This window comes from Carettochelys insculpta, chromosome 6, assembly GCF_033958435.1.
Source record: "Carettochelys insculpta isolate YL-2023 chromosome 6, ASM3395843v1, whole genome shotgun sequence".
Classification (NCBI taxonomy): Eukaryota; Metazoa; Chordata; order Testudines; family Carettochelyidae; genus Carettochelys; species Carettochelys insculpta.
In genome coordinates, this window is record NC_134142.1 from 42,821,431 (window position 1) to 42,845,972 (window position 24,542).

General features: G+C 50.7%; 1 protein-coding gene across 2 annotated transcripts in view; it reads right to left on the reverse strand.

Annotated features, from left to right (window-relative positions):
* Nucleotides 1-24,542, reverse strand: part of IFT43 (intraflagellar transport 43) — a 59,017-nt gene that overhangs the window by 17,710 nt on the left and 16,765 nt on the right. For both annotated transcript variants that reach the window (XM_074998786.1, XM_074998787.1), the window contains exons 4-5: nucleotides 3,441-3,473; nucleotides 2,598-2,644 (exon numbers count right to left, since the gene is read on the reverse strand). In XM_074998786.1, coding sequence (XP_074854887.1) covers nucleotides 2,598-2,644; nucleotides 3,441-3,473 — 80 coding nt within the window. The remainder of the gene's footprint in view (nucleotides 1-2,597; nucleotides 2,645-3,440; nucleotides 3,474-24,542) is intronic.

Here is a 24,542-nt window from a genome sequence, read left to right on the forward strand (position 1 = left end):
GGAATTAAACACTTTTTTGTTGCTGTGAAAGTTTATTATTCCTAAGGTTGTCAATGTATTAAATCCTGTTAAAACAGATTTCCCACTGTGCAGAGAGGCAGAGCTCTCCTATAAGAGCCACACCAAGCAAAAGCTCAGACAGGCACTTTGCAACCCAGCAAAGAACCTGTTCACTGAGCCCATATTTTATGTACAAATATGTGTATAGGACAGTGTGGGCTGTACCTTAAAACAATGCAAAGCACTAAACTGCACTCTACTTAGATAAACCATTGGTGGGTGCTTTAGAACAGTGGTGCACAAAGTGGGGGGTGGGCGCCCTTGGGCGGAGCATGATATTTGTTAGGAGGATGCAGCATGATCAGCTGCTGGGTCTCAGGCTCATCCATATAATTAAAAATGTTGAAATACGTTACTGGTTTTATGTATGTGTATTCACACTTACATACCAAGTAATGCAATTTTTACATTCTACATACTTATTTTCTTACACATGCTGAAAGGGTTTCTTCTCCCTCCTCCAACCCCGGCCCCCATACGCAAACATAACAGAAATTTCTTTCTGTTTGGATTACATTAGGCAGGTTGGTGGGCCTCTGCAAATTGCAAGGATGAAAAGTGGGGCTCAACATAAAAGTTTGCTTACCTCTGCTTTAGAACAGTGTTTCTCAACCTTTTTGATTCCAGGGACCAGCTTGCAGCCTTCTTAAACTGTGTCATGAAGAACTCAGGGACCCATCATTGACAAAACTGCTTTAGTTCGGGTGGGTAGTTACTGCCATTATTATCAGGGGTCTATAACTTTTCAAAAAGTTCCTGCAAGTTGGAGTTAAGAGTGGGAAGATGATACTTTTTGTCAGAGACTAAAAAGGCCCTTTTTTCAATAAGTCTCACTCGTCCTGGACTCGTTCTCAGGTGAGGAAGAGAGACCTCAAAAATGGCTGAAGAAACACGGTTTAAAGTTAACAAATTGTTAGCACAGTTCTGAATATAGCCCAGAACAGAGAGTCAGAATTGCAATACCTGACCCTTCCCTGTCTTCCACAGGCTCTCTCTCCTGGTAGATTCATTCATTTCTACAGCACTGTATGACTTGTGCTGTGGAATTCTTTATGTAACTTTAAAGATTGACTGAAGTCAGAAATGGCCCCACTCAATCCATTTCCTTTCACAACTGTCTCTGGCCTTCTTCCACTCAGCCTTTTACATCCCTGGAGGGCACAGAATGGTAACTACCTTGGATAGACTAGTGGCTGGCTCCTAGAACTGAGCAGCTGAATGCCCAGATGTGAGGGCAAAGAGGATGCTGGGGCCTTGGAGAAGTGTCCCAAGGAAATAGAACAGCATTGACAAAGGTTACAGAGGAGCAGTAGGGGGATACTGTTTATGGGGTTCCATGGTTGGAGTCTGGAGTAGTGGAAGGGCCTGGACTCCCCTCCCTCAACTCCCCAGTACACACAGACACACACTTTGCCACCAGGAAAAGGTCTAGGCTGCTGGACACCACCACCCTACCCACAACACTCCAGGGAAAGGGGTAAAACACAAACACATCAGAGAGCTGATTCAAGAAGAAAAGCATCTTTCTTAGACCTGCGACAGGGTGCTGGTATACACGAGAGTCTGCCTCAAGCACAACCAGAAGGCGGCACCAGTCTGGTGATGAGGGCTGCACCCTGTGACATTAATCCCTTAGTGTATCCTACTAAACTCTGACTCACAGTTATATGTTCTGACCTTCAGTTTTACAGGTTAACTAAACAGGATAAAAAATTCAGTCACTGGAAGTTTGATGTAGCTCCTAAGAACTGTGGAAGAGTGTCTGGGCCTGCCAGGCCTCTTGGCATATGGAGTGACTCTTTGTCTTAGATTCTGCCCTGTGGATTTTTGTAGCTGTTTCTCTTGGCTGCTAAAACAGTTGTCCAGTTTTGGAGGACCAGGCTACATTAACTACAAGGCCTGGCAGAGCTAGAGTCTACCCAAAAATCTAGGGTAACTCACAGCAGCCAGTACACTGCTGCAAAGGGGTAATTCACTGGTGCATGTGCTCAGCCCACATATATACACAATTTTAGATTAGGGTGATGAGATTTTAGTAAAAGAAGTCCATGAAGTCTTCATTAATATGGTCAGGAAGACAGGTAGAAGAGTTAACAGCTGAGGAAAGCAGGTTATGGGGGCACACAGGAGGCTGTCAGTATTGTTAGTCCTGAAGGGGCACAAGAGGGAGCGTGTCAGTAGGAGACAGAGGAAGAGTTTATCACCATTTGAAATGGGGGCCCTCTTGTGACTCCTGCCTCTTCCTCTGACCATCCCCAGGCCTTCCAGCCTTCCTCCCTGTGCAGCCAGACATAAACACGTTTTAGGACCTCTCCATTTTACCGAAAGTATTTGATCATTTCTACGTTATTCAGGACCAAGGCTCAGTCCACAGGATACCTCCCTTACCATCTGATCTCCATCATACCTTCTCCAGCATCTCTCACAAATGCAACGCACAATCCTGTTGCTTCTTCCAGGACAATTCTGCTCATGTTTCTGGGGCTCCCTAGATAACACAGGACATTTTGTTTCTAGCAGTTAAGATGAAGTCTTACCTCCTCCATCATCTGATCCTTCTAGACTCTGCTGCCTGAGGCGGTGACTGCAACAAAGCACAATAGGAAAAGAATTTCAAAGAGAGAAGCATTAATGTTTTCGTCCCTTCTCTTTCCTGGGGATTCTCAGTCCCCGCCAAACTAAGACAGGAACTTCCCAGTTTTCCCATGCTGTAGAACACTTGAAGAGCCAGCACGTTTTATCAGACCATCTCTTTTCCCAAATTCTCCTGTGCTTTGCTCTTATGGGGCTTCATTCTGCAGCCACCTGGAAGGACAAAGAGAAGTCCTGCGACACCTTACAGACTAACAGATTGTTTTTGGAGCATAAGCTTTCATGGGCAAAGACCTGCTTCGTCAGGTACATGTCTTTGCCCACTAAAGCTTATGCTCAAGGTGCCACGGGACTTCTCGTTTTTGCAGATACAAACTAACATGGCTACCCATCTGATAATTGTCACCTGGAAGGATTCTTCAGAACACACAGTATAACCCCTGGATTCTGTGTCCAGCAGGACCTGAGTTTTCAAGTCCCTGGGCAGCTGAAAAAAGAGACACTTTTCACTCAAATTGTTGTATTTTTCTGTCCTGATGGAAAGACAGAGCAACTAACACACGCTGCCTCTAAGAAAACAAGAATCACACTATCAGCCTCCTCTCTCAGGACAATGGGCACATCAAGTACTTTCAGGCAAGGCTTTACTTCCCTGACCCTGAGCATGATGAGATCCCAAATCCAGCATCCTCATTCATATGCCCTTACTACACAACACTCCCACCAGGAATTAGGGGCCCGTATCAGAAAAGAATCAAGTCTTCCATTAGCAAAAAAGGAGAACTTACTCTTCTACTTCTTCTGTAGTTTTCCGTCCTGATCTGCAACACAAGAAGTCCATGCTGAGAAAAGGCTAGAGGGTGAGCTATACACACAATTTTCAATACATGGTTCTTATTCTGCAAAACAGCCTCCACGCATCTCTGTGGACATAAGTCACTTTACACACAATACAAAAAGCCTTGCCTTTGCTGGCCCACTGCACACAAAAAGAGTTAAATCAGAGCCAATTTGGTCCAGAGGGGCAGCTTGGCAAAACACCAGCAAGAGCACACACAGTTCTTTGAAGTTTTCATATATTATTTTGTCCACACTGTCCATGCGCTGAAGGCAAAGCTTCCCCTACTCAAGGGCAAACGCCAGCACATGAGGGACTGGACAGAAATAAGTCATGATAGTTCCAGAGGTATGTCCCTGAGAGACCAATGTGTTCCTCCTGTCCTCACCTATAGACAAATACGGCCTAGGTGTCTTTCTGGGCTGGGGGCTCACCCAGGGCTGGGCAAGTTCGGAAATGCTGTCGCTGCAGCAAATCAGGGTTGATCCGGCTGAGTTAACAGGAGTTCATAATAACGTGGAGGGAGGCACAGGCAAATGGCAGCTCTCTCACTCTCCACCCCAGCAAGCCCAGAAGTAATTCAGTTCCGATTAGGGATGCTTGTTCAATATTCAAAATGTAAAACATGGAGGTTGCTGAACCAGCACTTTGAGAAGTTAATTAAATGCCAGGTTTCTTTTTAGCAGATACTCCATCACTCACTGATTGCTTTGGCCATTTTGCAGAATGAAGTTTTAACTCTGTGCGTTGGGAATAAATATTCTCCACTCTTCCTGGACGCAGGGCGCTGTGACAAGGGAGGCATGGAGCTTTATTTCCCACACACCCTGTCCCAGGAAGCAGTGATCACTCCCAGTCCCTCACACTTCGGCCACTGAAGTAGCTCAGTGAGATGGGAAAGGATTCACCCATCAGCCACCCAGGTCTCCATTCTAAACATATCCATAGCTTCCTCTAGTTCTGAGTGCCTAATCTGCCCCTGTGGTGGTGGTGAGAGCAAGGGATGAAGATAGACAATGCACCAATACCTAAAACCACCTCCCTTCTAACACAAGAAGAGCAAGAAATTGGCCCAGAGGGCCTATCAGCAGTTCAGACTAGAGGATCTGACTTCAAGGGAAGAATCTGAGAAGGTAGAAGTGAATTATGTCACATTTTATCCATCTCTGGCTATGCTTCACCCAGCCTATCCTCCAGGGCTTTGTCCATTCAAGGTTTAAATATTCCAAGCAACAGGTCTTTCTGTCCATTTTTTATGGGAGACAACATCACAACCTCAGACAGCAGGAAAATGTTGTGGATATTCAACCTAAATTTTCCATAGCTTCATCCCATCCCATTTCATGGCATTGAGGTTTACGCTCTTCAGATCGTTGTACACAACAATTCTGTCCCCTCAGTCATCCATTAGCCATTCAACGCATACCTAGCTTATTTAAACTCATCACATCACTCAATCACCACTAACCCTTCCATGAATCAGGAGAGGCAAACGGCATAGTGAGGCACCTGTAAGGCTAGATACATCCAGTGCCAATAAAAAACACCCAAGATAATATAGGGTGGTTTCCAAACACCCAAATAAGGGTTTAGGGCTCCAAGTCTGTGAAAACGCACAGGACTGGATCAGCTCCTTGTGTACTTGTGTGGACCTAAGGGCATTTTTTGAGATTACATATGTCAGAACTATCTGTCTCTTGCCACACTGACAGAAGAAAGAGACCATGGACTATTATTTATTCTTTGTACTGTGGTAGCATCTGGAAGGCTTCATTCAAAATTTATTGCCCCACCGTGCTAGGCACTATACAAACATGCAATACAAAAGTCAGGCTCTGCCCCAAAGCAGTGACAATCTATTGGGACGGGAAGTCTGTGATGACGCATATGTTTGGGTGATAATGTGATAAACAAATAATAAAAGCAACAATAAAACTGGACCTAGCCCCACTACATAACCCACATTTGCCACCTAAGAAAAAGTCTGAAGCTCTGTCTACATCACAACATGTTTTCAAAAGGCGATCTTTCAAAATTACGTTTCGAAAGATGGCCTTACAAAAATAAGCATCCACACAGCCAAACGCAGATCAAAGGAATGATCTGCCCTTTCGAAAGACCCCACCCAGCCGTTCTTTTGAAAGGGACCATCCACACATTCCAGGGCACCCTTTTGAAAGTAAAGGGCCAGGAAACGCCGCAGACAAGGTCACACGGCAAACAAACCCTTCCGGGGCAGCCGCCCACCGTATCTTTAAAGGGCCCCTCCCCAACACCCTCACCCTGCACACGCTGAAGGCCGGCTAGCTGGCCTGAAGCACACAGAGGGAGACTGCGCAGAGGAGGCACCATGGGGCACAGCATGGATCCCCAGCAGTTCTCTCCCCACATCCCTGCCACCCATCAAGGCTGTGGCCAGCGTGCTGGCCACGGTGCTGGCTACCATCCTGCAGTGGCTTCAGATGCCCACCCTGATAGCCACCATCCTGGAGGCTGTCCTCAGGGCATGACACCCATGACTCATCCCCCGGGCCATCTGCTACTTGTGGGGCTACCCTACAAGCATGGATTGGTGGGACAAGCTGGTGCTGGAAGACTGGGGCAATGACTGGTGGCTGCAGAACTTCAGAACGGCCAAGGGAACATTCCTGGAGCTGTGCCACTGGCTCGCCCCAGCCCTACAGCACCATGACACCTGCATGAGGCCTGCACGCCCCCTGCAGAAAAGGGTGGCCATTACCCTGTGGAAGCTGGCCACCCCAGACAGCCACCGATCTGTAAGCCACTAATTCAGGGTGGGCAAGGCCACTGTCGGGGCTGTCCTTATGGAGGTAAGCCACGCATGCGTCACACTTCTGCCACAGGCTGGGGGAGTGGGGGTCTCCCAACAAGGGGCACTGTTGGGGACTGGGGGGGTGGAGGCTGACCCCAGGCAGGGACAGGGGAGGGGACAGGGCACCTGCAGAAAGCAGGGGCAAGATGTCCTGGGTAGGAATGCCCTGTAGAGGATGGGGGTGGGGACAGGGCAGCAGGGGCAGGGATGGGTGGGCATGGAGTTCCCCAATCCACATTCACAAGTGCATTCCCCCTTCACATCCTGCAGGTCATCCGGGCCATCAACAACATCCTCCTCATCCATGTCAGGGACCTGAACGTCACCCTCACGGGATTCAAGCAGCTGGGCTTCCCCAACTGCTTTGGGGTGCCGGATGGTACCGACATGACCATCCGGGCCCTGGAGCACAATGGTGGGGCCTACATAAACAAGAAGGGCTACCACTCCATGGTGCTGCAGGCGCTTGTGGGTGCGAAGGATAGGTTCATGGATGTTTATGTGGGGTGGTACAACCGCACCCAGATTTCCCGGGTCTTCTGAACTCTTGACTCGGCCACAGAATGCTCGATGGAACTTACATCCCCAAGGGAGGTCCCCATCAGGGACACCATGATGCCACCCTGCACTGCGGCCAACGCCGCCTACCCCCTGCAGCCATGGCTCATGCGACTGGACATGGGACACACACAGCCTAGCTAGGCTTGTTTTTAACAAGTGCCTCAACCAGGCCTGTAATATTGTTGAGGGAACATTTGGCTGTCTCAAGGGGCACTTATGCCACCTCCTAATGAGGCTGGAGATGAGCCTCCCCAGTGTGTCAGTGGTGGGCAGGACGTGCTGCACCCTGTACAACCTTGTGGAGCCCCTACATGAGCCCTTCATGCAGGGGTGGGCCGCCACTGCCCTGCACCATTAAGCACAGTGAGACAGAGTGCAGGTAAGGGAGGCCCTGCGTGAGGCCTTTGCGTGGGAGCCCCACCACTACCCCCATGCACACCCCGACCGCTACAAACCCCACCCCCCACACACACAGGGATACCCACCAATGAACAGTTTACTGATCATGAAAAAACAAGTCTGCTTCCTTAAAACATTATAAGCTATTTACTGGGGGGGGTGGGGGAAGTTATGTACAAGGTGGGCCTGGGGTGGGAGGTGTGGGCACTAAAGATTGAGGGGGGCAGAGGTGCGGGGGAGCCTTAACCCTCAACTGGGGTCAAGGGACAGGATCCCTGTTGGCCACAGGAGCCCCTACCCCCCCTCACCCAGGGCCCCCCGTCGGGGCTGAGCTGGGGCTGGGAGCACAGGAAGGTAGGGGCATAGCTGGGGTGCAGCTTCTACGGGTTTGCCAGGGTCTGTCCGGGGGAAGGGAGGGTGGGGAGAGCTGCCTCGGCACAGCCTGCTCTGGCCATTAACAGGTTGGCTAGTTGGAGAAGGCTGGCTGAGGGTAGGTCGGGTGGGATCAGGGCAGCAAGGTCGGGGTTGGGGGCTCACTGGTGCAGGGAGGCTTGCGAAGGGGCGGTAGGCTGAGCCAGGTGTGCAGTCACAGCCTGGTGAGCACATCCAGGTTGGCCGCCACCCGATCCCAGGCCTGCCGCTCCATGGCTAGCCACTCCCACAACACACCGGTGCGGTCCCTCAGGGCTCCTCCCTGCCCTGGTGGCACCAGCGTGCAGCCCAGAAGTGGCCCCATGCCATCCCAAGTTGGGGTATGGGCCTGGCCCCCTGCCCTCCACAGTGGGGCTCCCTGGCCCATGGAGGGGGCTCGGCTGGCTCCCAGTTGCTGGAGCTATGGAGACAGAAGGCGACAGAGGAATGGGCCACTAGTCCCATGAGTCAGCCCCTGGGTCCTCACCCCTCTATCCACTGTCCTGGGGTCCCTCTGACATCCGGATTGCCAAGGGCCTCTGCATGGGTGGAGCAAGCGTAGGCTTCTGTCTGACAGCCCCCTGTGGTCCCTCCACGGCTGTGTGGCTCATGATGCTGTGCAGGATAGCTGGTGTTGAGTGCCATACACAGCCCCCTCTAGGGCCCAGGGAGCGTGGTTGTCCAGGATGCATCTGGACTGGAGCTGGCAGCTGTGTGGACGGCCTGCGGCCACCTCGGGTAGGAACAGGCACCCCCCTTCCTGGGTCCCAGGGCTACCAGGATGCACGACACTTACCTGAGGGTCCCTCCAGGTACTCTGGTGATGCCCGGGTGGAGGGGGCCTGGAAGGACAAACCAAAGGGGATGTCGATGACAAGGGCCCCTTTGCTGGCGCCCTCATCAGCAGTGGTGGCCACAGGCTGCAGGACTGTCTGGCAAGGCAAGGTGGTGGCTGATGGTCCTGGGCAGTCCTCTGAATTGGTCCCTGGCTCCAGGTCTGGATCAGCTGCATCCAGGACCACGAGTGGGGGTGCCGCCTCCTGGGGCCAAGGCCACAGGCCAGTTCTTTAAAGTAGGGGCAGCTGGTGGGTGCTGCCCCAACGGTGTGGCTGTGTCCCTAGTCTTACAGTAGCCCTGCCAGAGCTACTTCACTTTTGAATTTTCCTGGTCCATGGTTCAGTTTGGTGGCCCTGGCTGATGAGGACCTTTGATGGTTGCATTCCAGTGCTGGACCCCTGCCTTGTGCAGGAGCTCCTCATCCTCCCAAAAGGAGACACGGTCCCAGACTTTGGCCTCTGTCCAGGATGGGGCCCTTTATTTGGTGCCTGGCTTGGCTCCTGGGAGATGTCTGTGGGGCCCCTTGGAGGAGCAGGGGTCCTGGGTGCTGGCCAGGGGTCTGAGGTATGGGCTCTTGAGGCTCAGGTATCACTGAGGGAGCGTGTGGCTAGGCAGTGCATGCTCCCTGCTACGAGCACGCTCTCAGCTTCCTGCACAGGGGTTTGTGGGAGCCTGTGTCTTTAAACACAGCTGGACACTGGAGCCATAGAGCTCCATTTGCACTGTCAGTGGCATCTCTGCCCACCAGCTGACTCCCTCTTTCGAAATAGCCATCCACGGAGCATCTACACACACCCTCTTTAGAAAGGAGCATCTACACACCCTGTTCCTAATAGGGGAACAGAGGACCAATTCCGAAGAACCAGCCCCGTTCTTTCAAAGATAACTTTGAAAGGGCGTGGATTGTGTGTAGACGCTCCATGGAGTATTTCGAAAGGGGCCCTTCTTTCGAAGTTCCTTTTGAAAGAACTTGCTAGTGTAGACGCAGCCTGAGAGAAAAGACATCTTCCACTGTGGCCTGCAGAGGGCAAAAAAATCATAGGCTCTGCTGGAGCAGTAGGAGAAGCAGGTTTCCAGAGAAAAACCTATCTCCAGACCTGCTGGCACCAGAGGCTTAGCAAAATATAGGGGAACTATTCCTGTTTGTGTTTTAGCTCTCCAGCTGCCATTGGAAACACCATCTGATGAAGTGAGTCTGTGCTCACGAAAGCCCATGCTCAAAACTTTTCTGTTAGTCTGTAAGGTGCCACAGGACCCTTCCTTGCTGTTACAGATCCAGACTAACACGGCTACCCTCCGATACATATTCAATTTGTATTTGATCTCTGTTTTAGATGCTGTGAAGTGCACCATCCTGAAAACTGGCTCTGTCTCAAAACCAACTGCATCAGGCTGGGACAAACATTTCATCCTTCTTAAAACATAATGCTTTGGGTGCATAACATCCTGCTTATCAGCCACAAGAACGCAGCCTTCCATGGATGAGCTAAGGCATAGACGTGAGAAGCGTTGGGCTTAAGCATGCCAACCATATTTGGGGAGATTCGCTATATATTTAGCCTTACATTCCCTGCGGCTCCCCACACTGAGAAATCTGCACTTACCAGTTCCCCCAACTCCAGCAACAAAAACACGGCACAAGGAGTGAATCAAACACACAGGCTATGTTTACACTGCACCCTAAACTCGAAATAAGATACACAAGTTACGCTATGTAAATTGTGTATCCTATTTTGAGGAAATTTCAAAATAGGCTATTTGGGGATTTGGTACCATCTACACAGTGCCAAATGTTGAAATACTGCGCTATTTTGAAGCATCCCTTACTGCTCCTGCAACAAGGCATACAGGGATGCCAAAATACCATATTGAAAAATATTTCAAAATTATTGGCACGTTTCATAGCTACAGAGTAGCTATTTCGCCTTGGTATCTCAAATAGCTCTGCAGCATAGACATAGCCATACAGAATGGGTAACCACAGATTCATCTATTGAGATAAAGACACACGGATCAATGCAAGCGAGGCAACATTTGGACAGAACTATGTCTCATTCAGGTTTATTAAAATATCACAAATCACAGCTCCTGTGAAACAGACCTTCTGCCCAGCCAGCTATTTCTAGCAATCCCATCAGGTAAATTTAGATGCTAATGCTAGGGCAGCTGGGCACCCATATCTTCAACTTCTCTCCCTCTAATGTTTCCTGATCAAACCAATTATTTCCCACGGGCACCAGGGCATGGGTTGACCTAGTCATTTGGCCTGCTCAACTCAAACACCTTCACATTAGGAGCTGCTACTATTCCCACATTTGCTAATATCCCTGGAATATTCTCTTCAGCTCTGACCAGCTGTCAGTCCCTATTTTCAGGGGAATTGATAGAAGAGAAAGTGACAGCAAGGCTGCATTACTGTTCTGAGGTCCCCTTGTTAAACATTCCCACATCCCATCTACCCTCGGTCCCATCCACCTGCTGTGGAAGGGGACACAAATCTGCTCCCATTCTATAAATGTCTCTTTGTCCCAAGCCATTCTATACCATGGGCACAAACTCCTCTGTGTACAGGGCACTGGGAGAGGCAGTGATTCTCAACCCCCTCTGAAATGCATCTGAGTGGCTGTGGAGCCTCTTGCAAGCTTCATGCTGAAGGGTGAAAGACAGTTCTAATGCAGACATCATCTCTGTTAAACTGTTTCTCTCACATTTAATGGAATACCATGGAGATCTAAATGGAGATAAAGTAGCAGGGCTCAGAGAACAGCGAGGATGCTATCTTTATGCAGCATGACAATGTTCAGTGGTTAATTAGACACCGTTAACCTATTTTAGCAGGGGACATAACTGGGATGAATGGGGGGAAATGTCCTTGAAATCTTTTAATGTCCACAGTTCATGGAGGGCCCTAGTTACACTTTTGTGCCGCAGGACAGTGTGTCCCTGAGCTACAGCTGAGAGCCAGAGATCAGCCTGCCATCCTCTCAGCATAGAAGAACTGCAGGAACACCCTATAACCCTAACAGAGGGTGGCAAGAGAGCAGGGTAGCCCAGTAAAAATAAGGAACCAATTACAGAGTGACCTGTTGTGAATACTAAGGCATTGTTCAGGAAAGAACAGATTTGAATTTGACGACAAGGACTGCTGGGGGCAGGTGGCCAGGGAACATATTTGATGGGCAAGTAAAATACAGTTTGTTGGACATTTCCACCAGCTTTACAGGAAAGAATGGGCAGGTAGAGCTTGGGCCTTAGCAGGTTCGTTTGCTGTGGTCATTTTACGAGGCTTGGGCTGTGTACAGCATGGGAGCCCCAGCTGCTTCAAAATGCATGATAGATCTGTCCTTCCATCACTTAAATGTGAAACCAGCATTAGCAGCCAGCAGCAGGGGTAAGTAATGAAGAGACATCAACATTCTGATCCAGGGCCAAACTGCCCCTATGGAGTGGGCCATTCTGTTAATGACTTAAAAGTCTGCATTTTACTGAAGAGGAATTTCCACAACAGTCTTGAAAGAGAGGCTGCTGAACTCTCTTTTATATTCAAATTCGATACATTAACACATGGTTTGAACCGGGATGTGAATTTTCTGGGTCATTATGGAGCTCTTTTACATACTTGGCTTAATCTAATTCTTGACTCCCCCCCACCCCACCTCTCTACTCTCCGATTTGTTCACCTTGATAATTTTTTTTTCTGATTTGTGAACCTTGATTACTATTTTTGGTTCTCTGTGCCTTAAATATTAAGTCTGTTCTGGTCTGGCTGTGGTCTGAAGAAGTGGGTCTATCCCACAGAAGCTCACCTGTTAAATTATTTTGTGAGTCTTTAAAGGGCTACTTTACTGCTTTTTTGTTTTGATAGGCTATAGACTAGCACAGCTTTCTCTCTGTTACTGCCCCTATGCTGTCACCTCTGTGGGTCCCAGGCACATAGCTGTGATGGTGAGTAAGAGTTACACTGAAAGGCTGATACTGAAAGGCACTTTTATTGGAAAATATCAGTTCTGCCCTCTTCCGTCCTGCACTTAGAGCACAGAGTCTTCTGCTCAACCCCACAGGACAGCAACTCTGGGGCAGGGAAGCTACAGCAGTTATGCAACCAGGTGTCTCGTGAACAACCCTCCCTCTACTGGGAACCCAGCAAACACCACTACTCAGATCGCTCCCCCTTTATGTCACCTCGTTGCTGCATTCCACTTCTCCCTACCCTTATTCTCGACAGCACTCCAAAGAGATGTGAACGAATGAGCCAGCCCTGTCAACATACTGGCAGGTTCTAGTCCACCAGCAAGACTCAAGCTGCACTGGAAGGTGTGCCTATTCCTGTGTAAAGTTTGCCCCCCGCAGGCCATACCTAGAATATCATTCCCTGTCAGGCTCAAGGTGAAACTACACTAGTGCTTCCCAATTTTATTTGGCCACAGAACCTTTTAAACTCAAAAGAATTTTGCAGAACTCCATTCCCAGGCTCCACCCGCCTTGGCCCCCAACCCCAGCCCCAACCCCAACCCCAACCCCAATCTCCAGTTTTACCTCCCTCGGTCCTCAGACTCTAAATCCACCCCCCCATTACCAAGCTTTAGCTGCCATCCTAGAAACCCACCCCTCCATCCCCAGGATTAACCTCTCTCAACCCCAAACCTGTCCAAATACCTCACAAACCTACCTCCGCTCCTGCAACTCTATTCCTGAGGGCCCAACAAAGGATGATGCAGGACCCATCTGACTCCCTTATCAGCACCGGCAGGACAATGAAGGATCCACTGATACCCCTACCAGCGGTGGCAGGATGATGCAGGACCCATCTGACTCCACCACTAGCAGAGGCAGAGCAGTGAGCTGCAGGAAGCTGCAGAGGAGTTGGTGTGCAGCTGCAAATGACTATACAGCTCCAGAATCGCAGGTTGCTGACACCTGACTGAGGAACCCTTAATTTCACTCCGCGGAACCCCAGCGTTCTGTGGAACTTCAATTGGGAAGCACTGCTCGAGGCAGCTGATTCATGGGACAACAGAACAGGACAAATATGCTGGTGTGTACTGAAGGGCAGCTAGTGACAGAGTAAGTGCAAAAGCGAATGCAGTTTAACCTGTCTAGGGAGAACATGTGCCTCTCTCTGACCTTGAGGCTCCTGTTTGTACTCTTGCTCATCTCACTGTTTACTTACAAAAAGGCTCAGACATGACAGTGAAGACAGCGACACATGGGGCTTCTAGACCTATGTGCACAGCTGCATCCGAACGCTACCATGGGCTGAGGATGTAGCTAAGGCAAATATCCAGGTGAGACAGAGGTGAAGCTTGCAGTGCTTCCAGCAGTGACAACATCTATGTCATCTCAGGCTGCACATTGTGTTATTCAAGCTCCCTTAAAGCGCATCTAGCTTTAACAGGGGGATGAAAGCAAGGAGAGGGACCTAGGAGACAAGCATTCCAGCATGAAGCAGTGTTAGATACGATGCTGATCTCCCTCACAGATCTGCCAGCAACACTGCTCCAACAAAAAAGCTCTAGTCCTCACACCTGTCCAGTGTAGTTTTAAAGGGGGTGCTATGCTTTTCCTTGGGGGACTTGCCCACGTGTCCTCACTTGATTTTATTTTGCTCAGTTCCCTCTCCGGAAAACAACAGTAACATCAGAATGGCACCATACCAAATACACTTCTAGGAACATGTGGCTCCTTTGACTCAGAGAGGAGCTACTTTTTATAGTGCTGTTATTGGAGAAGACTAGACATCTTGCAGACACAGACAGAGCAGCCTGCACTGAGGCTCTCCATAGGGGGCACTGCAGTCTTCATAGCTAACAGAGAGAGTGGAAGCGCTCCAGACTATATGCTCCCCAAACGAACACGAAAGGGCTGGGAGAGCAGGAGGCCACTAGACAGCTGATTTTTCCATCCGGCTTTCATTACTGGAGAGGTACAAGGACAGATCTGGATGTGCGTGTGCATGCGCACGCATGTATATACACACAGGCCCATGCAGCACAGGAGGCTAGGGCAGCTGCAGCCTTGGGAGGAGGATTCCATCTGCATAGTAACATATTCCTTGGGTCATCTAACCCACTTCTCTTATGAGTCACCTCTAATCAAAACGGCTTCAAGCTGCCCTCTTGCTAAGAAAGAAAAGAAGAAGAGAGGAAGATGTGATGTTCAGAGATACATTTTATTTTCAGAGAGTGGATTCATCACGGGGGGAGGGGTTACATTTGGAGAATTCTAATCAAACCGGCCAGCATTCTGCTACTTTGCATCCAAACAAAAATACCAAAATCATGCTTGTCTCAGCACAGATGGTCTGCCTCAGATGACATGAGCCCAGATCCAAAAAGGTACCTAAACCTGAAACCGAGGTGCTTAAGGCCTATTTTAGCCACATCATCCACAAAAGCCACATTCTGCTGCTACCTAATCTGTAGGCACGAAAACTCATTGGACACCTATAATTTTGCAGTAGATGCTTCATAGGCACCTGTGTTTCTATCTCTGGGTTCATATGCTGCTGCCTCACACTAGGCATGTGTACATTCCTGAGGGGCTGGCCCTGTTCAAATCCCTCCTCAAGCAGAGGGGGAACTTGAAACAGGGGGTCTCCCTGACCTCACCCCAGCTGAATACCTGAACTGCTGGACTAAAGGTAATATTGGGAACATCAGGCCTGATCTTTATGTCCCTTAGTTTTGCTGGAGGACGCCTTGGAGGAGCAGACAACTAGAGAGAAAACTTCCTTTGACCCAGCTGAAGAGATCAGGATGCTCAATCTTCTACAGATATTCCCTTCTTAATTCCACCAGGTGAGAGTGTTAAATAAGTGTTAGCAAACGAGAGCCTAGCTAAAACCTCCGTCCCCTCTCTATTGCTCAAGTTTCACTCTCATGTCATGCATGATACCATCATCCTACTGGTTTCCTGTCAAGCAGAGGGTCCAACAGAAAAAGAGGTTAGAGAAAACTTGCCTGTCTAATATAAAGGAAAAAACAAACATAAAATAATTAAAAAAAAATTAATACCTCCGCTCCTCCCATATCAGGCCCGAAGCAGAAAATGGCAAAAGTCCAATCATCACCCCTTTGCAGGCAAGCCCCCTGTAATCAAGAACTGTGATGAATTAAAATGGGAAATTTTTCTCTCACCACTCACTACTGCCCTTCTGGGAGTCTCTTACAGTGACTCTTCTGCCCCTTGGGGGGGTTTCTGTGGGTGCCTTTTGCTGGGACTGAAAATAACTACCAGCTATGAGAGCCAAAGAGCACAATCCTGGTAATGACACAGAAGAACAGGGACCAGTTAGCATTCCCAGAACATACAAGATATTTTAAATAAACAGTGGGGAAAACACACACACACACGGCCTACACACCTCAGCTCTACTGCCATCTTCATGTCCTTGATACGTGCCGATGGCATGGAGGCGGCTGGCACCAGAACAGCCCAAGAGAAAGAACGAGAGGCCAATGGAGATTTATGTGAGGAGAGTGAGATGGACAAGGTAAAATTGTCAGGAGGAGTTGTTAGAAAGTAAAATATATTGTGACAATTCCACTCCTGCCGTTCATCAATAAACTGACAGATCATTTAGTGTCAATTAGGAGTGATAGATGGACAAGTCCCCATGATCCTGGGCCAAAATTAATGGCTGGGAGGGAGAGAGTGATTGAAAACGACGGCTGACATTGAGAGGAAAGTCCTGAAGGTCCCCAAGGGGCCATTACTTGCCTCATTCCTTTGCAGATCAATGCAGGGACAAACCCAAAAACAGACACTTCAAGACAAAACTTAATCAGACTTCCCTTCCTTCCTTCTCCTTCTAAGTTCCGCTCCCTTGCCCAGCTGCCTTGCTTCCCTTTGCCTGTTCTCATCATGCTGCTGAGAACAGCTACAGGTGGCAGAACCACATTACAGGCTTCCCCACAGCCAGGAGCCTTAATTCAGCTACTAACATAGCAGCACTGCAGGGAAGCCCTTGCTTAGATTTATTTCAACAACCCTGTATTGCGACTACATGATGGAAGAAATGAAACATTCTCTTGCCTTGCCATGCCCAGATTCAGAATCTCACAGACACTTTATTATTCCCATTTGCTAGACAGGGACAGCCAGAGATTCTATAAAACAGCTGCTCTCAAGGGCCATTTCATACAAACAAGAGAGCATATTTTAAGTCCCATATTCTTCTAACAGACTCCTTTAACTTTATGTTGAGAGCCCGCAATTCATTCAAGTCCTTAATTCCTTAAATCACATTTATCCAGCCTCATAGCCCAGTGCTGCCACTGCCCACATTCCACAGCCCACAACAACTTCTGTACCCAAGTCATGCCACCACCACTGCAATGCTCTAAGGCACCTCCCACCTGCCTCTGCTCTCAGATGTCCACTAATGCTCTTCTGCTACCACGTGCATGCCTCAGGCCTTATATTGCCATTCCCATCCCAGGACATTTCAACGTAACCATGCCTGCCCACACCTGTTCTCTAGGACATGCCAGCATTTCACTAAAGGAAGCAGGTGCAGTTATTCTATGGCCATTTATGCCCAAAACACCACCATCATGGACCCACTGCGTCTACCAGTGTGCAACAGCTTCATGTGTGCGCCCAGTGCAAGTAACTTGCTGATGGAAGGCAGTTGGGAAGATACCTTAAAGTGACTGTATTTGTTCAACAAAAAACATTAAATGGTAAGTAGAGGAATCTGGGAATTAAACCACAGGGACTGATTAGAATGAATGGAAACAGACCCAGATTTCACCCAAATGTCCTTACAGGAAAGCAAGGACAAACAGATACTAGCAGATGCAGAAATGAAAGATGCTCTAAAAAAAATGTCATATGAGGACTGCAGCGAATTTGATCGAAAGGGATCCTGGCAAGTACTTTTATTTAAAATACTTTCACTTACAAAATCCTTACAGATGCTCAGAAGCAAGTTCTCTTTGCCTGAAGCCTGGACTTCTCCCATTGGTAAACACTTCAACCTCTTTGCTTCGTATGATGCATAAGCCAACATGGCAATAAACCATCTACTGTTTTTCAGGAGTATCAGCAAGGATGCCATCAAGTGCATCAGCACAGCTCTCACAGCAGAGCTTGGGTTCCCTCTGCTGGTTGAAGAGCAGATTCACAGCAAAACAAACTATGATGCTGTTGCCATTTATGTGTATAGAAGTGTCTCTGTAGGTACTCATTAGTTCCCATCACCAGATAGCAAGGCCTGAAATAAGTAGCACTGGGGCTGACAATAAGAAAAACTGTCTCTTTCCTTTCTCTCATCAGATAAGTTAAAAATATATACTAGTGCAAATTCAACTGCAGGGACACGCCGTTGAAAGAAAAAATAGATGGTGTCAAATAGTAGTGAGGAGTGTCACAATGGTCACAGCAGAGTCCCAAGTTCTGCCACTTAATCTCTTTGATTCAACTTCCACAGCTATAAAGTGGGGCTACTAATAAGAATGGCTATGTCCCTGGGCTACTGGGAGTTCTAACAGCAGCAGCAGCATAACCCACAACTACACACTGGGGGAGGGGAAGGGAGATGAAGAGTGGTGTACTAATTTAACTACTTGGCCTTGCAAACCAATATTATGAGTCAAATTGGTACAAAAGCTCTGCAGAGATAAGCCTTGGGAAAACAGAGACAACCAAGCAGCAGCAACGTGTGTGACATTAGCCTATGACTCTGACACTTCTCAAGCAAAAGTTAGTACAAGATAAACCATAGAAACAGCCCTAGAAGCACTGGCAGGTTGGAAGGAACAAATGGAGACATGGAGGAATTGGTGTATGAAGAAGTCACAGCTGGAGTCACAAAGATAAATGACAGACTTTCCATAATACACCTGTCCCATCTTCAATTAAAAATACAAAGCAGAATATCCCCCAAAAACTGACAGTTACCAGAAATAGTCACAGAAATTTCTTCTGTGGCCCCTAATTCCCATCAATAATAGTTCATATTAAGTGTCCAAGTGTTGGAGAGTTACTCAGGCCAGAAGATGCTCGAGATACCAAGCTAACCAGTGTTGGAATACAGCTACTCAGGCCAGCCTGTAAAGGTCTACACTTTAAGAACTTAGGTGTATTCTTACCACTTAGCTAGTTATGGAGGTCGGATCAAAGAATCAAAAATCACAAGTCTGCTTGCCTTCTCTCACTGTGACAGTCTGAGGCCTTGTTCTTTGTCTAAACCTCATAAGGGGGGAAGCGTATAATCCCATCCTCACATTCCAAACCAGTCACACTGAAATAAGGTAAAATTAAGCCGCGTCTACACGTGCCGGCTACTTCGAAGTAGCTGCTCCAACTTCGAAATAGTGCCCGTCACGGCTACACGTGGCGGGCGCTATTTCGAAGTTGACATCGACGTAAGGCGGCGAGACATCGAAGTCGCTATCCCCATCAGGAGATGGGAATAGCGCCCTACTTCGATGTTCAATGTCGAAGTAGGGAATGTGTAGCCGTTGCACATCCCACAACATCGAAATAGCAGGGTCCGCCATGGCGGCCATCAGCTGAGGGGTTGAGAGACGCTCTCTCCAGCCCCTGAGCTCAATGGTCGCCGCATGCAGCGGCCCCTTAAAGGTCCCCACCCCCTGCCTTCCTGTGCAGGAAGCTGAGAGAGCATGCAGGCGGTAGCCCAGCCATGCGGCCAGCCTGCATGCTCCTCTGCAGTCACATCAACCCCCCACCACTGCGATGGCCGCCCCCCAGCCCCCCCAGGGCACCCCCCCAAGGGGAGCCAGGGCTCCCAGACCGGCAGCCAGGTTGGGAAGCGGCAGCGGGGCCCCTCCTGGACGGAGGCCGAGCTTTGGGACCTGCTGAGGCTCTGGAGTGAGGAGGAGGTGCTCCAGGTAATGGGGAGCAAGAGGCGGAACGCGGATGCGTTCGCTCGGCTGGCCAAGGGCCTGGCCGCCCGGGGTCACCCTGCCCGCACTCCTGACCACGTCAGGAGTAAGGTGAAGGAGCTGCAGCAGGGTTACGCCCGGGCCCGGGATGCGGCTGGCCGATCTGGGGCCGCCCCCGTCACTTGCCCCTTTTACAGGGAGCTCAGGGCCATCCTGGGCCCCCAGCACACCTCCTCCCCTCCGGCCACTCTTGATACCTCGGCCGACGAGCCCCAGCAGGCCCCGGAGGTGGAGTCCACTCCGGAGGTAAGCCCCGCACCCCGGGGGCACCCCCAGGAGCCCACCCCTGAGGCACCAGAGGGGGAGGAGGAGGGGGGATCCTCCTCCAGCGATGGGGGGCTCCAGATCCACATCTTGTCCCGGAGCTCCAGCAGGGCGTCTGCCCACCAGGTGTCCTCCGACCGTGGGAGCGGACCATCAGGTATGTACCCCCCCGGTGCACACCCCCGGGGTTGAGGGGTGGGGGTAACAGATATGACCAGGGCCCTCCACATGCCCAGATGACCATGGCCCCAAGGACAGCAGTGGCACGTCCCTCAGAAAAGTGCATCAGCCCCTGCCCCCCTAGCACGACAGTGCCATGCCCCATCCCTGGGGATGTGGGGAGCGGAACCTAGGGTCCCCCGGGGGGAGGGGTGGGACACCCATCAGCAGCATCTCCCGGGGACGGGGAACCAGCAGCAGAGGGGTGGGGGAACAAAGGCCACGGCTCGGGGCCCACACTAACGGCTGTCTCCACTCTTCTTCCCCCCCGTGTTCCGCAGCTGCACCATCGGAAGGACCGGAGAGCACCGGCGAGGTGTCAGTGGTCCCGGAGAGCTCACCAGGGCCATCACTTGAGGCCAGCCCCTCGGCAGAGCACCGACCGGCCCCAGGGCGGTGACGACAGCGGAGCCAGCACCATCCGAGGACGGCGACAGAGCCCCAGCTGCCGGCCATCCTCCGTCAGCAGCTGGAGGTCTCTGAGCAGCGGCGCCTCCAACTACAGGAGCGGGCGCTGGCCTGGCACCAGGAGGCATGAGGGGCCTTTATGCGCACATCTGAGCACATCGCAGACTACCTGGCCCCCCTCATGCCACGCCGTCCGCCGCTCTGCCCGCCCTGCCTGCTCCACCCGCCGTCACACCGCCGTCCGCCACCGAGGGCCCTTCCGCCAAGGGGGACCCGGGGCCAGCTGACACCCGCCGGCCATATCTCCCAGTCCGCCCGGCCCCCAGCCAGCCCTGGTGTGGGCTGTGGCCGAGGCGTGGGTCGCGGCCGCCCACCCCCAGCGCTGGACATTAGGGGGCGTGGGGCCCAGGACGTGCCCCCCCCTTTGTATATATCCCCTTCACCTATCTTTTGTAAATAGTTTGTATTAGACCCCTGTTCTGTTGTGTTATGATGATACCTGCCCTCCCATGTAAACAGTTCTCCCCTTCCTTGTCTTCCCCTTTTTCTTCCTTTCATCTTATAATACGTATATATATATAATATTTATTTTGGCTGTACATAGTTATGATATAATAATAAGAGTTCAACCTATATATTCTGGTTTCACGAAAAACATGTCTGCTTTTATTTACAAGAAAAGTGGTGGGGGGTGCTCTTGGGTGCTCTGTGGTGTGCGCATAGGGACAGGGAGTGTTGTGGAGGATGGGGGGGACGCAGTAGGGGCCTGCCAGCGTTCACCCCGTGGCCTCGTCGAACTGGGCCCACAGGGCCTCCTGGACCCGGGTCCCTTCGGGGTCCACCTGGCGACTGGGGGCAGCGGGTGGCTGCACATTGGCCCTGCCGGCCTCCACAGCCCAGCCCTGAAAGAAGGCCTCCCCCTTGCTCTCCACCAGGTTGTGGAGGGCACTGCATGCGCCCACAATCTGGGGGATGTTGGTGGGGCCCGCATCAAGGCGGGTGAGGAGACACCTCCAGCGCCCCTTGAGGCAGCCAAATGTGCGCTCCACCACCTGGCGCGCATGGTTCAGGCGCATGTTGAAGCGCTCCTGGCTGGCTGACAGGTGGCCCGTGTAAGGGTGTATGAGCCAGGGCCGGAAGGGGTATGCCGCGTCTGCGATGACGCAGAGGGGCATGGTGGTGTCCCCCACAGGGATCTCCCGCTGGGGGATGTAGGTCCCCACCTCCAGCTTGCGGCACAGGCCCGAGTTCCGGAATACCTGGGCATCGTGGGTGCTGCCAGGCCAGCCCACGTATATGTCCAGGAAGCGGCCCCGGCTGTCCACCAAGGCCTGGAGGACTACTGAGTGGTAGCCCTTCTGGTTTAGGTAGCGCCCTCCACTGTGCTCCGGGGCGCGGATGGGGATGTGGGTCCCATCCAGAGCCCCGAAGCAATTGGGGAAGCCCAGGGTGGCAAAGCCCGCGATGGCGGCATCCGGGTCCCCAAGCCTCACGAGCCTGTGGAGGAGCAGGGCATTGATGGCACGGATGACCTGCAGGGGAAGTACAAGGGAGAGCACAAGTGAGGGGCGTGCAGGGTGTGTGTGGCCCTCCCCTGCCAGGGCTGCCTCCCCCTCCCCCCATGGGTCCTCTTACCTCCATGAGGACAGCCCCGACGGTGGCCTTGCCGACGCCAAACTGCTGGCCCATGGATTGGTAGCTGTCTGGAGTGGCCAGCTTCCAGACAGCGATGCCGACCCGTTTCTCGACGCTGAGGGCACGCCACATGAAGGTGTCCTGGTGCCTCAGTGCAGAGGTGAGCCACTGGCATAGCTCCAGAAATGATTGCCGGCTCATGCGAAAGTTCTGGAGCCAGCAGTCGTCATCCCACTCTCCAAGCAACAGCCGCTCCCACCAGTCAGTGCTCGTGGGGTAGCTCCACAGCCGGCGGCGTGTGAGGCAGGGGGGCGGGGGGGGCTGCAGGGTTGGGGGTTGCTTCCTCCTCCCCTGCGGGCAGCTCCTCCTCTGTGGCTAGGATGTGATCAGCTGCCTCCTGCATGGCATTGAGCAGGGTGAGCACTGCTCCTACAGGGGCGGCTGAGTGGACCTCTGGCTGCTGCTGCTGGGGGTCCATGACTGTGTCGCTCGAGGTGTGCGTGCCTATGGCTCTGCCAACTGCATGCTGTGCAGGCTGAGTGTGTCTGGGAGGGGCCCTTTAAGGGAGCAGCTAGCTGTTACCCTGGAAGTGCTAGTCCGCCCTGTGACCCTGTCTGCAGCTGTTCCTGGCACCCTTATTTCAATGTGTGCTACTTTGGCGTGTAGACGTTACCTCACAGCGCCTACTTCGATGTGGTGCTGCCCAACGTCGATGCTGAACGTCAACAGCACGAGCCCTGGAGGACATGTAGACGTTATTCATCGAAATAGGCTATTTTGATGTAGCGTTCACGTGTAGACGTAGCCTTAGACTGTTAAGAAGGTGAGCTGATCTAACACCTCCAGATAAAGCAAAGATTCCAGGATGTTTAAAGAAAACTTAGGCTAATAGCTTTCTGTCTGTCAGGAACTCACTTATCAATAGCTTTGGTTTCTGAAACTCTCATTTATTAGTTGTTTTGTCTTTACAGTCCACACTTTCCTATTGTTAATCTGTATGGTCTCCGATTCCTTAATTGTTTCTGTCTTCTGTATATTTAATATTGCTGGATGTAAATCAGTCAAGGTGGTGGGATATAATTGGTCAGGGAATTATATAACAAAAGGTCAATCTTGCTTTCGGCAGGGGGCTGGACTCCATGATCTCCTGAGGTCCCTTCCCTCCCTAAGATTCTGTGACAGTAAAATTTCAGTAAGATGATTGGCTAAGGTACAGCTGAGAATATTACTATATAAATTGGATGCAAACAGGAAGGGGAGGGGAAAATAAAATTGGAATTATGCTTGCTGGGAGCTAACCCCAATAAGCATCAAACTGTCTGCACTTTGGACTTCCGATATTGTGGCTCTCTGTGGGAGAAGAAGCAGGGAAGTAGGTTGGTGATGGGAAAAGGCTTCTAACAACCAGATTTCCATAGAGGTGGGCCATCTTCCTTGATCTTTTCTCTGGCTCCTTTGTCAGATTTGTGTCTAGTTTGATGGGTCGCTTCCCTGGGAAAGAACTTACCATATCATATCTCTGAAGTACCCAGCATATTTCAGAATGTTAGAGAAATAACAATACAGGTGCCCTGTACCCCACTCCTGTGAGCTGGTGGGTTCAGGTTCACTTTCCTTCCACTCTCCCCTATGCTACAGAACTGAGATAACTATGTTCTTCTAACAAGCAGTTTATGGGGAAGTTAGTTACTTTTTCCAAACAGGCTCACTGTTGGGGGCCACCCATTTCATTTGGTTTACTTTTGCCTAGAGGAACCTTTGCCATATTGGTCCTACCAAAGGGATCCTGAACCTCAGGGGCCCATGAGCCCTGCATACCTCTGGAAGAGGCACATGTAGTCTTTTCACAAATTGGAAAGCCCCCAGAATAAGGTGACCAGACCAGCAGCGGCATCTGGGTGTCCACTGAAAAATACAACTCCCCCACATCCTACCTGAGCCTGATACAAGAGGGCCCCTTCCTACTTTTTAGCTCCATCAGCATGAGAGGCAGAGCCAGTTAACTTTACAGCCTTTGGCAAATGGGCTGAACTTTTCATCTCTCAACTCCACCTGCCTTTAGCCCAGATCCCCTGTCTCTTGGCATGTCCTGAGCTCCCTTTTCCTCTATATACCCCACACATTCCGTACTGGACTCACCAGCTGTACTGAGTCCCAGCTCCTTGCCTGATTTCTCTCTTTCTTGAATTCCATCCCTGACCACCCCCAACAATGTGGGATTCCTCCATAAGGGCTTCTTCCTAGATATTACATTTCCCCAAACACACAAAAATCCTGGTCAATTTTACCATTTTCCACCAGACTGCACACAACATCCTGATTCCTTTTGTGGAGTTCCCTGCCTGCTAGTACAACTCCACCATTTACCAATGGGATCTGTTCATGGAAAGAGCTCATCCAGGAAGAAATTAGGGTTGCCAACTCTCCTAGACCGCATGTCATTGCTCTAAATGGCATCCAGTCAGCAGAGTCAGCAACTCTAAGAGTGCTCCCCTGGAAAAGCTCCTAAACCCACTGCCACATCGCCTCCCAATAACTGCAGCAAGCCAGGGATGCTCTGTCACTGATTTCACAC